We start from the raw sequence: 14,957 nt of genomic DNA, 5'->3' as shown, positions 1-14,957 counted from the left end.
GTCTGGCACGGCCAGAGGGGCTTATTGGTCCCTTTATTAACGTTTATCTAGTTTGTATATCCGAAAATAGAAGAGAAAGCAGAGCTGTGTTTGCCCTTTCATGGGTTCTGCTACTTTGGTCTGTTTCCTCTTGAGCTGGTTTCCTCCTTTCCAGACACTGCGTGGAAGGACCTGCAGGTGCCACGCTGCCCCTCTCACAGGGATGCCCACCTGAGCAGAGTCCTGTGGCCTCAGAGAAAGGAAAACCTTGCAGATCACAGTCGAGTTGGGATCTGGCTGTGGCTGCCTAGTACTTGTCTTCACCAGACAGCAGGCGTCCAGGAAAGCCGAAATACCAGCCTAGTCGAGGATAGTTATAGATCCTAAATGCCAAGAGCCGGCTGCCTAGAAGAGCTTGAGGAGGGCCTGCTCCGTGGCGCTCTGTGGGATGGGAGCCTGAGGAGGGAGACCAGCTGGGTATTTTCTCTTTTTCCTTTAAAATTAGTCTTTCTTCTGAGAATACTACATGCTTGTGGATTGGAAGCTCAGCTGGCTTATTCATATTTAACTTGGCAAACTTTGAACTGGAAGCCGTTTTACATTACAAGGGTAAGATCAAAGTTCAGATCATCTTTGATATAAATTTCATGTAACTTCAATTAATCTTTTTCTCTGGCATCTGGGAGAGTGACCCTTTTGGTGTAGAAGGCCTAGTCATCAGAATGTGCAGACGGGCCACAGGCAGCCTCTGTGCGCGGGGTCCCAAGGACACGCCTTGAGTCCACTCCGACCTCTTTGTGGGTCTCCCTTCCCTTGGCCCCCAGCCCTCCCATCTTCCATGTGTGTGCAGAGGCACACTTGTTCTCTTTAGCACTCCCGCCTCTGTCCCAAGCTCCTACCAAGGATTCTCAAGTCCACCCTGTCAGTATTTCCCACTGGAGACAGCACCATGACTGGGTGACTGGATGGCCTCGTCAGCTTGTCAGACAGCTTGTTTGAACTGAGCTGGGGCACCCTCCTGTCCGACCCTGGCTCCTGTCCTCAGGTTCCATGACCACCGTGCGTGGAGCTGCCGCTGCCAGAAATGCAGGCATGATTAACGCTTCCTTTTCCGCCTTCCCTGTGTGCACTGCAGCCGAGGTCACCGGTAAATGCAAGCTCCCTTCTTTTTCTTTTAAGGCCCCTGTGCTCTGGGGACAGAGTCTGAGTTCTTAGCTTGGGCCAGCCCATGCCACCATTCTCACGGGAAGTCAGTGTGCCTTTTCATCACCTGTGGGGCTTTGCCTGAACCCTCCAAAGCAGAGCTCCCGTTTCTCTTCCTGTTCGCCCTGAAGGTTCACCTGAACCTGCCCCGGGAGCTCTGTTCTGCCTGCTCCCCCGAGGCTACACTGCGCACAGAGTCTGCGGTTCTCCGTGACTCGGGGCTGCTCCAGGGGCAGGGCTCTTGTAAGGGCCTCGGGGCTTGAGACCTGCCAGCCCCCACACAGGCCTCTGTGCAGAGATGTGTCCGTGAGTGGGTGGTTCCCTCCACTTACCCCATCAGCAGCGCTGGTTTGTTTCTCTTTGCCGAAAACGAAGATTTCAGGAGCTCCAGCACTCAAGTTGCCGGATCATGTGCAGTGATGAGCAAGGTCGGTGGTGAGAAGGTGAGTCCCGCAGCTCTTGTACTTGTGCCGCTTAGCTCCCTGGCGGCCATACGGTTGGCAGGCGGCAGGTTTATGAGGCGCACGGTGCCATGTGCAGCTATACCGTAGCTGCTAATGTCATGACTGATGCTGCGCTTGCCGTGGGGTCCTGTGTGTTCACTGTTGACTGTCCGTGCAGGCCGTCTGCTTACTCACGTCCCTGTGTGGCCGTAAGATCGCCTTGTTGGAAATCTGTGCTGCTGCTCTGGTGAGGTCTCAGCGGGGGCACAACGCGGGAAGGGATCTCCCCGTGCTGCCTCGGTACAGTCTTCCTCCGTAGGGTGTACACCTTCAACTTTACCAGCTGGTGGAATTTCGATTCCTTTTGACCTTAAGAAAGAAAAGTAAAGTTTAGTAAACTCCCAACTGTACTAACCCTGTTTGAGAGCAATGATTGCTCATGGTATTGCTTCTATATTGTTTAAAACTAAATGATTCATAGTTTATTTTCATGCAAAACTATTGTATTTCAGGATAGAATGTAAATTATGAAATAGCACTTTTATGAAAAATATTAAAAATTATTTCTTAGAAGGATAAGAGTAAGCCTGTTTCCAAACATTGCACACCCATATGTACATGAATTACTAATCGCTTGTGAGTGTCCTTAAAATGTACGTTTCCTAGCTATGAGGCCAGTATGTGAGTCTGCTCTCCTGGTGCACTTTGTGTTTCTACCTTAGCGCCCGTGTTCTCTCCACCTCTCCACTGTACTTCAGACCTGCTGAGGAAAGCAGGACCCAGCCAGCTCCGCAGAGACAGTCCGGTGAGTACAATGCACTCTGGAATATCAGTATACAAAGCTGGTGCTGCCCTTCGGCCCCGTGCTGCTTGGCACCATTCTCTTGCTTTGTGAATTCATGTTTGTCAGCATGAAAATTCAGTGTTTCCTCCCTTCTGGTGTACCTTCGTTTCCCTACCTTTCACATGCTTTACATGCTCTTTGTGGTAGGGAATGTGCTAGATGTTTCTTTTCCTGAATTGGGTAGAATTCATAGGAATTCAGAAATATTTAAAAATGCTGATGTTTCTCGTGGCCAGAAGAGCAGTGGTACCCAGGGATGCCCAGTCATTTATCATGGGGGCAATCTTTTCTTGCCTCTCTTTGCTGAATAATTTTCAGGCACATTGCAAACATCATGTTATTTTTCCCCTGTATACTTCAGCATGCATTTATAAAACATGTGGACATTTGCTTACCTAGTTGTGACGTCATCAAAACCAATGGTAATTCTTGTATTAGCCAGCCCATATAAATTATTCCCGATTGCCTCAAAAATTTTTCTTATTATAAGCAGAAAACAAATTCACATGTTGCTTTTTACAAAGAAATGATTTTAAAATTAACTTCTGTTTTACGATGATAGACATCATTACATTCCATTTATTTCCATTGTAAGAATCATTGATAATGATTTTTTTTTTCCCTTCAGTGACCAACTCAGTGTCCTTATCAGTCTTGTTAAGCTTCTATTGACCTAATTAAAAAACAATAGAGGTGCTCAGTCAATCTGCTTTTATCTCCATCTCTGGTGAGGGACCCAGCTCCTGGACAGGGCAGGATTGGGTAGGATGGAGTGCCCCCCTGCTGGACCTCCAGGCTCTCCTCGCCTGCAGATCTCCTCCTACCCTGGTGAGCCCCTGTGTCCAGCCGTCCCCTCCCTTCTCCATGAGACCCTCTGAAATCCTTGACTGTTCTTTTGGGACAGATAGTGCAGAACCCCCGGCTGCCACCCTCCCAGGTCACTCCTGGCCAGGGCCACTGGGGATCGGGTCATCCCTGCTGGGTTTCTGAGCTGCGGCTCTCTCCTGCTCTTCTGACCTGCTCTGTCTCTCTGTGCTCCCCATCCCTCCCCTTCAGTCTGAAAACCCAGCTGAGAGGATTGCTCAGCAGGAAGTCAGCTACCAGTCCTTATTTAAATAGCAGCTTCCTCAAAGAATTGTCCATTCCTATGTCCGTGTGTTACTAAAAGTGGAGAGGCTTTACTTGGTGTATTGAAGTTCTAAGTATATTTTTACTCAAGGAGAATTACTTGTGGGATGAAATCTATATGTTACATGGCTAGTGATGTAATCTGTCTTTTCCCTGTAAGTGTGGCCATTTTCATCGGCCACATGTGGGCGACTTTACATTTCAGGAGCATGATCTCACAGCACGCCTCCATGTGGAAATCTGTTGTGAAATAAGACCTATGATTCTCTCTCCTACTTTTTTTACCGAACTCATTTATTTCTTTAGCTTTTGTTCTTGCATATGTTTTATTTAGATTTACCCTTAAAAATTGATTTTTTTCATTTTTTGCTAGTATGGATCATCTTATTCAGATGGGATATATGATATACCGTGCATCACAGCTAAATGATGTGTAGAACAAAACCTTTGATAAGAACAGTTATATAAATAGTAAGGTTATTACAAAGCTTATAATTTCTCTGTATCCAGAGTGGTGAAATTTCAAATTGTTGATTTTTTTAATGATGGTTTTATGTCTTGTTTAAAATAACATTTGTATGGAAAATTACTGAAAATGACTTTTTTATAGCTATCCTATAATCTAAAAATTCACATCCCTCTACTTGCAGAAAGCACATAGAAAGAAGAAATATCTGTGATGAAGAATTGCTTTACTCTAATGCTTAGGGCATTTATTAAAATAATAGACATTTACATATTGATGAGCTTTATTCTAGTAATTTTAAGACCTTCTCATAATCAAGTACACTAATGCATCTGTAACTTTATTACCTGATCCTGAGAATATTTTACTGTTGGCTTTATTTTTCTTGGAGATTTTTTTTCTCCTTCGCTTGACATTGAGGTGGAGAGAGGTTTTCTGGGTCCTCTCTGAGTGCAGTTTTATTCCAGGTCTCCCCTGAGGAGCCTGCCTCCCCCCTCCCCCCCGGGGCGGATCTGCCTTGTGTAGGACGGGATGCGTCCCCGGTTCCTGGTCACATACATGTCATTTTAGTGATTTGCTCATTAGTTTCACTTGGTTTTTGATGGGAATATGGTCCAGGTTACAGGTTTGAAATAGTGTCAGAAACTGAACTAAATTTCTTTGTTTAAAATAAAAGAGAACTATTTTAAAAATAACTCAATATTATACAATTATTCATTTTTCTAAAGTTATTTTATACTATTGTACAGAATATTCATATTGGATACCAAGTATTAAGTGTATGTAAATATAAATAATTCTGGCAGAATTTTATTTCATCTGAGAGAATTTTTGAGATTTATAAGTATTTGTGGTAAGTTCATGCAATGTCAGAGTTTTTATCAGTCTGCAGTGTTGTGGAAGACTTAGGTTAAAAATAGGATAATAAGTTTTATTGCCATTAAAAGGCACTGTTGTAATTATGTTTTAGTGGTTTATCTTTCTTATTATTCTATCTTATGATAAAAAAGAATCTAACCGAGAATTTGAGTTAAGATCATTGCTATACTTGTTTGTAGAAAAGATGTATTTGTCACAGATTTATGGAGCGAATTCCTCCTGATAGCTGGTCTTTAGCATCCTGTGGACAGAATTTCAGACAGACTGGGCTTTGTGTGGGGCCTGTTTTATTACACCTTGAGCTGACATGTTCATCCCTTGTCCTGATGGCTCTGGGCACGGCCTGATGCAGAATGTGCTGCTTGCTCCGAGAGGCTTGGATGCAGGTGTGGGGTGGGAGTGTGGCTGTCCAGCATGCATCCCTGGGGCTCGGCACTCTGTGTCTCAGAATCTCTGGGGTCTTGTTTCTTCATCTGAAAAACAGGCCAGTACCAGGTGACTGTTCAGCTACTGCCAATATTCAATAATTTGATTTTATTAAAGGTAGGATACAGCATTACTTCCCAGTGGTTTCACTTCTGTTTCTGAGTAGGTTCGCAAATAACGTCCATAAACCATGAATGCAGTTCAGTTTCTGTTGTGATCCTATACTTTCATTCTCCAAAAGGAGACAGTGTCCCAAGAATGCTACTGCAGATGTGTAAGTGGAAGGGTAGTTGTTACAATTGAAGTAATTGAATGTTCAGTGTATTTCCAGCATGGGACACTGAAAGCATTAATATATTTAAATATATATTATATTTTGCTGCAAAATGCAGGTCTCTTAAGAAGCTTGGAACTGTAATCTTTGAGGGTAATGTGTTTGCTTTCTGCAGCATAACTCTGTTCTCACCAAAGACCAACACCAGGAGCAGCGGTGACCGCTCTTTACCACGTAGGGACTGTCACAGGGGGTACGTAACTGGTTTGCCCGAAGTAAATGTGTAATTTGGAGAGACCCTTTGAATACTCTAAGTGAATTTTTTTCAAACAGGTGTGCGAGCTTGTGAGTCTGCATGTATATATGAGCACATGTGCATGCAATGTGCATACGTCACTTGTATATACATGCCCTTTTGGTCCCATTCAGTTCTTCCTTATCAACCCTTTTTCAGACAGGTTGCTATCTTTACCACCTTAACAACTTAGGAGTATTAATTTTTGTTAAAATTCTGTTTTAGAAAGTGTTGTGGTTGATGATGGATCATTCTTGATAAGTTTGTTAGGTAATGACTGGACAGAAGAATGTGAGCAGACCTGAGCTGAGCGCATAGACTTGGACGTGCTTTTTGTCCCGCGGGTGCTGTGCAGTGCATGCGGGACTGTGGCCAGTGTTGCTGGTCCCCAGGCCCCGTGTACCTGGGTGAGAAGGTGTGTGGGGGGCCCTCCAGGACCCTCCCAGTCCCACACTTGGAGATGACCTCATCTGGACAGAGATTCCAGGCTGTGGTGTTGAAATGTCACTTGCTCTCGTCCACAGCACGGAGAATGCTGGTTTTACCCAGTCTTGTAATGTTTCTCCTACGCCCCGATGCTCTTCCTGCCCTGCTCTGCTGCTCCTGTATCAGCAGGTCATGGATGGCAGGGATGTGACCCCAGCAGGTGCCCTCAGACCCTGTGATACTCAGACCAATGGTTGGGGATGGAATGCAGGACCAAGAGCCATGCTCAACTCTGATCTTCTTGGTGACTTTTTCCTACGGAAACCCAGCTCTCCAGACAGAGCCGACGGTCTTTGATGAGTTTCTGGCCTGTGGGGCATTGTTGAGGGGTTTCAGTGAGGGGAGGACCCCTAACAACGTCCCGGACACAGGCCAGTGTCCTCAGGGAAAGGCTCCTCCAAACACCTACCAGATTTCACTCTGGAGGGATGGTGCTGCCTGGCTGTGGGGCAGGCTTGCAAGGCCAGTCTTTCCAGCTTGTATGGCCTCTAAAAGTGTGAATAAATGTGTAAGTTGTCACCAGTAACTTCCAGCTTTTACAACAGCCTGTCTTCACAGCTACTTTCTTTTTCTGCCCTTGCTGTGTGCCTGGCACCTTTCCACATTCCCTGAAGCACGTAGCAGTGCTGCGTGACAGGTGGTTCCGCTGAGGTGGGAGGGCTGTGGGGGCCACATGGGCACCAGGGAGGAGCCAGGCCTCTGGTGCCCGTGGCCTTGCTGCTGCTCAGAGGCTGCCAAACCAGGTGCTGAACATGAACACTGAGGAGATTTTGCCTCAAGAGATGGATGCCTTCAGTGGGAGGACCCACTCCACCCAGCCTGCCCCTGCACGGGTCCCGGCCATCGGTCCTTTCCTGCAAGCCGCCATGGTCTGTCTCACAGCCTGGGGATGTGGTTATTCTCACGGCAGATATAAGCCATCTATAGATTACTAGAGTACTTAGTGTGATGGCCGCCCACAGAGAGGGCGAAACCAGCAAGTGCAGGATGTCTTCTCTCACCAAGTCCTCACAGAGTCACTTCAGTGTATGGTGAACATGAGCAATCCTTGACAGTTTGTACTGAAAATGGAGCGGAAGTGCATTTTACAGAGTTATTCATGGCTCTGTGTGTATTTATATGTATTCAAGTTGGATAGAATGAAATTGTGCATATAAATAGGGGAGAATCCACCACTTCTAGTCCATTGTTTTATTTCTCATCTCACTTTGAACTCTCGATTTTCATTTTTCTGATGTTCCTTCCAGTAAGGAATACCCTTTGGAGAGTTCTCCACCAACCAAAGTCCACAAGCAGCGTGTCATCGCGCACGGTCCGGCGGCTGTGAGCTGTGTCCAGTACTCAGGTACGCTGCGCCCGGGGCCGCCCTTCGTTGTGTTTCCAAGGGTCTCTCAACTGCCACTGTTCCGTTGTAAATAGAGCTTTAAAAATCTTGGTTGTGTGAAGTTTTCTGGCATTGTTTGAGTCTGGATTAAAATCAAAGCTCACGTTGCCCTCGAGCGTACTGGCATTAGGGCATTCCCGCTCGCGTCGGCCGCTGCTGTAGGTGGGAGCTCCTGGATTTGGAATTGGAGGCTCGGCCAGTCTGTGCAGTGTGTGTGTGACCCTCTCCTCTGTAGCATTGGAAGGAGCTACGAGGGGGTGGGGGGCTGGTTCGCAGAGGGTGGAGGAGACCGCTCAGGGCGGATTACCTCGGTGTCCTGTGTGGTTGCCATCCCTCCTCAGATGGAGCCTTTCCTGCAGGCCCAGCACGTCTTGGGCTGGGGACAGCCATGTTCTCTCAAGCACATTGAAATGCCTCTGCCAGACTCTTTTTCTGGGCCTTCAGCACTTTTCCTAAGTGAGTTTGCGGGAAATGGGGAGCAGCTCCCGTCCAGGTGGCTCTGCGATCTGAGCTCTTGTTCAGAAGCACACGTTGTTTCTGGTTTCTAGACATACCTGGAGGTGAGAAGATGTGTTTGCCCTCAGTCTGGTGGCTAGAAGGCCACCCCTTAGCATTTTGAGGGCATTCCTGCAGTTTTCATTACTTCCAACTATGCTGAGTTCCCTTCTTTTTCGTGTAAGTTTAGCTAAAGCATGTTTGAGTGATTTTGGGAAATAAGATACATAGTATCATCAGTGAAGTACCTTTGTGGTGTGAGATAGTCTTGCTTATTTATGATCACGTGATTGTATGATATGATTAGAAATAAAGTAGGAGCTCCATGAGTTGGAAAATCATGGGGGGGGGGGCTGGTCTGTAACTTAGTTCTGCCCTGTGTTAGGGATAGGTTTAAATATTCTTGCATAGCTGAATACTATGTGTCTTAAAATCTGTTGATGGGAGGCAGGGTGCCCTGGGGGTTAAGGTTCTCTGGGTTCAGAACCCCGTGCTGACTCTGACTAGCCCTGTGGCACCTAACTCCCAGGTCCTCTCTAAAGGACGTCCTGGGGGATGCCACCTGGTGGACCCTCAAAGTGTGGTGGTTAGCCATTGAGCAAGTGCTGTTTTAGGTTCCCTCACACTGACAAAACGAACGTCAAGTTAACTCAGATTCTATATTTACTGTTGCAAGTGTGACTCTTGTGAGCTGTGATTTTATAGGGATATCTCTTACCATGTTTAAGCAGGGGATGGACGGTGGCTTGCCTGCGGCTTAGCCAACCACTTGTCGCTGGTCTTCCGTGCTGATCTCACTGGGACACCTGCTGTTTTTTCAGGTATGATGTGTGTTAATTTTAGTTACTATAAATTTATGGGTGGGTCTCCTTTTGGTCCTGGGTAACAGTTGCTCTTCTCTTCAAGATCAGACTGGACTAGAACTACGGCTTGCATGGAGGTTTAGCGAACTAGATTGGCCCCACTAAACTGGGCAGAAGGGGTGTAACCAGGAAGGCCAGGCTGCAGGAGTTCTGTCACAGTGCCCCATGGTCAGGGAACTAAGCTTCTGCAAAGTCGCTGGGGAGGGGCAAAATCAGATCTCACAGACATGACTAAAGCATGTTTGGAAAATTAGGACGGTTTGTACACAGACATTTTTATAAATGTAATGAGGTGAGGATGTTTCTCGGGTGAGTAGATTTGAGGTGAGGGCAGAGGTGTTGGAAGTCTTGCTATTGTAGCTTCCTGACAGATTCTGAGCTACCCCCATTCTCGGTCAGGCTCCTGGAGCCCCTCACTGCAAGACTCACACTTGGTAGATATTTTAGCAACAACAAAAACACACACAAAAAAAACAACCCAGAAATGCTGCCAGTCCAGGTGTTTCTGTGAAGTAGAGGAGGGAGCACCTGGCGGAGGGGGTGAGGCGCAGACATGGTGGGTGAAGGGGGGCAGGAGCATGCCCCACAGTGTTCCTCCAGACTCGGGTACCTCCAGGGTCTACAACGGGCCTCCTGACAGCATTGGGCGGCCTTCTGGAGGGCAGCTTCCCAGCCCACAGCCACATCATCCCTCCTGGGGTTCAAAGTGTCATTCTGAAGGCTCCTGTTAAGGCACCTTGAATGTGCCCAGGACTCCGCCTGGGTGTCTATCGCTCAACAATTGATAGAAATGGCAATTATGTTGGATGTGGATGTTTCTCTATCTGTTTTATTGCAGGAATAGGGCTTGTGGCTGAATTCAAATAATGCAGGAGATGTTCAAACTTGCCTTTTAAAAAAGTGCCCTGTTTGTGTTTTGGGGAAAAGCGTCATTCTTACCCACCCCACATGTTCTAGGGCACCATTCCGCCTTGTGCCACTGGGTTACTGGTCATATGGTTCAACTTTGAAAATACAATTGCTTTCTCCACACTTCACACAAAAAGCAGGAAAGTGGGCGCTTTAATATTCATCACAATCCAGGACAAATGAGGCCAGTATAATCTGGATATTTTGTTGTGGTTAAAATTAGTTGCTAAGTTAGAATCCCACCCTAGAGAACTCAGGACTGGGTCCCAGGAGAGCATGGCCAGCTGTGCATCCCAGCTTGAAAGCCAGTGGTCATGATGGCATTTAATTTAGTAAGGGCTTCATGTTTGTGCTTTCGAATGTGGAAGGCCGCCCATCACACCTTGTTGTCCAGCACCAGCATTGTGGGGACCCCGCTTCCGTCCCTCAGCGAGTGCTGGGCACAGAGCAGATGCTCGAGGACACGGGTGGATGGATCTCAGCCATTGCAGGAGGATGTGCCCAAGGCTGAGGGGTGGAAGAGTGGAATTCTGGGGCCAGCCACTTCACAAGATTAAATTTAGTTAAGATTTTATTAAATATTATGGAGTTCCTTAAAAACCAATTCTGAAAAAAGGGTGAACTTGAGCTCAGAACATCTTGCTTTCTGGTGTTAAAAGTTCTCAGTCCGCTTGATCTCAGCCACACTGTGGCCATCCTGCGTTCCTTCTCTGTGGCGTCGGGGGTCACACACCTCAAGCCAGGCCCTGGCCTCAGGGAAAGGGAGGACTCAGATGTGTCTTGTGTCCTGTTCATTCTGTTCCTGAGGTTTATCGCTGCAGTGTGCATGCCACAGGGGCACCTGCCATCCAAGATGGGAGGCCGTCAGTGTGGTTCAGTGAGAAGGCAGTGTGTGCAGCGTGGAGCTGTGCTGAGGGGAGGAAGGAGGAGCCCAGCCGAGGTCCCTGCTAGGCACGCTGGCCGGCTGGAGCTGGGGTCCCTGCGCCAGGCCTTGTGGTCACAGCTGCTTGGTGCAGGCTGGAGCTCGGAGGAGAAGGTCGTGTAGTGTTCTCATTCGGAGTCAGAGAGGTCTGTCCCTGCCTTACTGGCTGATGCACTGGGTGGGCTCATCGATGCCCCAGTGATGCTTGGGGGCCAGCAGAGGGGTGCCTGTTTAGGGTTTCTGCGATAAGAGCACTTCAGCCTTCTTTGGTAACTCAGCTGACCTTGTCTGGGCGCCCAGGCTCAGAATACTAGTTAGCAGGGAGGGATGGCAGGGCAGAGGGTGTCCCCACTGCAGTGGATTACCGCTTAATTGGGAAGAATTACACCCAGCTAAATGGTGGTGACTTCACTGCCCGTGTCCCTTTGACTCGTGGCTTGTCGGCCTTGTCACTGCAGGGTAAGGCGGTGGCGGTCTGAGCTCCCCTATGCGATGTTGAGGAAGGGAGCCACTGAGCTGGAAATACAGGTGCATCTGCAGGTCCCAGGCCAGAACAGGCAGAGCCGCCTACCCGTCACGGCCCAGAGCACATGGGACGCTAGCGGGTGGTCGTGGGTTCTCAGACACACTGACCTGCAGTGAAGCGTCACAGGTGCCATCCCTGGTGTCCCCCGGCCTTGCTATTTCTCAGCAAAGCAGCGACGGTGCAGGCCTGAAGCCTGGCGCAATGGGGCCTCTGTCCTTCTGGTAAAACTCCCAGAAACCTACACCAGAGGGCAGCAGAGCTATTCGGGAAATCCGACTCTGGTTGTCCTGGGTCGCGGTGCCTACTCTATAGATCTCTCCTGCCTTTTCCATCTCTTCCGAGTTGGTTCTCTGGCTGGTCGGCCCCTCACTGTCTCCTCTGTGGTGGTCCAGCCGCAGCAGCAAGAATGTCCTCATGGGGGCACTGGCTTCCGTGCACGTTCGGTTACAGAGTGCTTGAGCCGGAGGCTGGCGCGTTCCCAGATGCGGGGCCGCGTCTGTGGGTCCTCTCTCTGCCGTCCCAGCCAGACGCGGGGCCCACACGGGAAGGTGGCTTTGCTGTGCTGCTGGGGCCCCTGGGCCCGTCCCCGTGCCCCATGTGGCACAGCACCATCCAGACTCCCCAGTTGTGCCGTGGCAGGGGCGCTTGCACCTCAGCCGCCCATGCTGCCCCTCTCCACTCCAGAAAGCCCGCGGTTTTCATTTCCCCAGCAGCCCCGCTCTCCCTGTCCTTGGGCTCCTCTGCATGGCTGGTGGCAGCAGGGGCAGGACCCTTTGAAGCGGCCTCCTGGGCCTCTGCTGGAGGCAGAATGCAGAGGTCAGCCTGCGTGGGAGACGGCCGGCGCCCGGTTGAGAAGGAGCAGGGCTGGCTGGCGGCCTGGCGCAGTGGTAGAGTGTCCGGCTCCCGCAGGGGTGCGCGTCTGTTCTCTGCGCCGCGTGGAGCTGAGGCAGGCGGGGGACGGGGAACCCGCGCGCAAGGACGGGCTGTCCCGTTGACCTCGTGTGCGATTGCGGTGGTTGACGGACTGCGTTGGGTGCTCAACCCGGTGCCTGGCCGGTCAGGCTCCGGCCCACAGCAGTGCACGCGCCTCTCAGTGACAGAGATTGCCCCCAGGACACACTGCGGTTGGCACAGTAGAGCTTCTCTTTAGCTGTTTCGATAGGAAGAGAGAAGCAAGTAACCGGTATGTTCTCGACCCGGTGATGGGCCTGAACGTTACTGCTCATCTCATTCCTGCACACCCCCGCGTGCTGCGGGCCCTGTGGGGCGTGTTCATGCAGCCTGTTGCTGGCGGCGCCGCAGACCCCGACAGCCATAACAGTAGTCAGACCGTATGTGGCCGCACGCAGCGAATCCTTCTGCCTTTTCCTTCAGTGTTGAGAGAGCAACAGCTCTTGAAGACGCGTCATTGTGAAGCCCACAGACTTCTGTACCTCTTATAATGCTACATTTTGTGAGTTTCTACAGTTTATGTTCTTTTCAAGCACAGATGCACACATAATTTTGAGCTCCGTGTTTTAAACATACATTTTTGAAGTACCTCCTTCACAAACCGTACTGAGCCTTTAAAGGAATCCTCGGGCTTTGGTCTCACTGCTGCCAGCATGGCTTAGGAACGCCTCTGGCCTGGCGATTTGCTCCTGGAACAGCCGCGTTCTGTGGGATGGAAGTCCCAGGGGCACCTGTGTTTGTGTCTTCCGTTAGGTCACGACGGGGCGGTGAGCACCGTGTGCTGGAGCCATGATGGCCAGTGGCTGTTGTCTACCTCCCGGGACGGGACGCTGCGGCTGTGGTCACTCCGTGGGGCAGAACTCGCGTTGTGTGTGGTAACGGGCAACCCCAGCGCCGGCTGTGGGTGGGGTTTCACTGACCAGCCCCGCGGCCCCCAGACCGGCAGTCACAGAGGCACGCCAGCACCTTCATGGGGCCTGGGCTTGTACCCTCACCAGGAGCGTGGGAAATGGGGTGAACCACAGTTGCTCCGGTGCACCCGCGGTGGTCAGTGATCAGCATTTTCTTACATGTATGCATGTGCATACTCACACACGTGTGCACTTGCGTACATGTATGACAGCTGCGCGCGCACACATGGAGACGTGTGCACTTGCGTACATGTGTGACAGCCGCGCGCGCGCACACGGGCACATGTGCACTTGTCCGCACGCACCGTTACTTGTGAGCGTTTTTGCGTGCTTAGAGGAGACCATTTGGAGACAATGGGAGAGACGAGAAGGGCGGTGGTGTTGATGTCACAGCTGAGGTGGGAGAGGGAGGTGACCACAGGGCCACACCCCCACGAGTCAGATCAGGAGCTGGGGGACTGCAGATTCTCCAAGCTGTGGTTAGCATTTATCTCCTGCGGGTCTTACTGTGAAAGGGGGATTGGATCCTAGGAAGACTAGCCAGGAAGGGAAATCGTCAGACTGGGGACTCCGGGACGAGGCGTTTGGGAGCAGCTTCAAGGGAACGGGTCTGTTTTAGGGTCGTTGACACTGTCATCTCTCACGTGACACTGACGCCTCAGAACTGTGTTCCACGGTTAGAATTTATTTTCAATAAAATCCTCACTACTTAATATCCTCACTGCCAAGTATCAATTTTATTTTATTTTTAAAGTTTTTAAATGGCTGGGATTCAAAATACTCATTACAGAAACATTTTAATCATGTGACATCTTTCAGAAGTAGTCGGGAAGAAGAAACAAAATGGTGAACCGGTTCTAAGGAAGTGTGTCCACGTTTAGAGTAGACGTGTGGGTTGATAGGAAAGAGTCTCCGTGTGTGTCTTGTCTGCCTCTGTTATGCTGGCCATGACTACTGATTTACGTTCCAGGGCAAAGACGTGTTTTCTAAGCCCACTCGGTCTGCACAGTTTTATTACATAGACACTTTTATATTGTTGTCTTCGGGCCCCGAGCTCCAGCTCCTCAAGTACCATGTCGACACTTGCAGGGATGGGATCCAAAGGTGCGTAGCCAGCTCTTTGCCTCCTTTCCCTCCGTGGTCGGGGGAGCCTTGTTTCTTGCTGGGTCGTGTGTAAATAGAGGGTTTTCATTTACACGTGTTGTGCAAAATTGAATCACCTCACCGCAAGCTGCTGGTGAGAGCCGAGGGATGGGCTTCTCCCTCCTCAGAGCTCACCTGCAGTGCCTCACGCAGGGGCCTTGGTGTGACGAGAGGCTCCGGGGCTTTGGAACGTGGAACTCTGACCTTGGTTCAGCAACGCGTCTGATTGATATTATGTGGTACGACTCCTACTGTGTTTGTAGTGAAGTTAAAACAGGAACTGTTTCATACACACACGCACGTGCTAAATATACAGATGGAACACCTGTTCACACTTCCCTGTGCAAATATTAACATTTGTTTTCATATTTTTAAAGGAATAAAACATTATGGGGATAATTAGTGGCCTGCCTTCCTGGGCCAGTTCCCA

The 14,957-nt window shown here is 49.6% G+C and overlaps 1 protein-coding gene across 1 annotated transcript in view; it reads left to right on the top strand.

The window, feature by feature from the left end:
• Positions 1-14,957, top strand: part of WDR27 (WD repeat domain 27) — a 126,491-nt gene that overhangs the window by 25,605 nt on the left and 85,929 nt on the right. Inside the window, exons 11-21 of the mRNA XM_073894263.1 lie at positions 485-588; positions 1,025-1,180; positions 1,279-1,425; positions 1,558-1,625; positions 1,804-1,925; positions 2,348-2,430; positions 5,679-5,895; positions 7,671-7,768; positions 9,034-9,123; positions 13,227-13,348; positions 14,355-14,488. Coding sequence (XP_073750364.1) covers positions 485-588; positions 1,025-1,180; positions 1,279-1,425; positions 1,558-1,625; positions 1,804-1,925; positions 2,348-2,430; positions 5,679-5,895; positions 7,671-7,768; positions 9,034-9,123; positions 13,227-13,348; positions 14,355-14,488 — 1,341 coding nt within the window. The remainder of the gene's footprint in view (positions 1-484; positions 589-1,024; positions 1,181-1,278; positions 1,426-1,557; positions 1,626-1,803; positions 1,926-2,347; positions 2,431-5,678; positions 5,896-7,670; positions 7,769-9,033; positions 9,124-13,226; positions 13,349-14,354; positions 14,489-14,957) is intronic.

Source organism: Callorhinus ursinus, unplaced genomic scaffold (assembly GCF_003265705.2).
Source record: "Callorhinus ursinus isolate GAN/ISIS: 27379988/994484 unplaced genomic scaffold, GSC_fseal_2.0 scaffold6, whole genome shotgun sequence".
NCBI classification, from domain to species: Eukaryota; Metazoa; Chordata; class Mammalia; order Carnivora; family Otariidae; genus Callorhinus; species Callorhinus ursinus.
The sequence above is the reverse complement of the archived record's forward strand: the minus strand, read 5'-3'. Positions and strand labels throughout refer to the sequence as shown.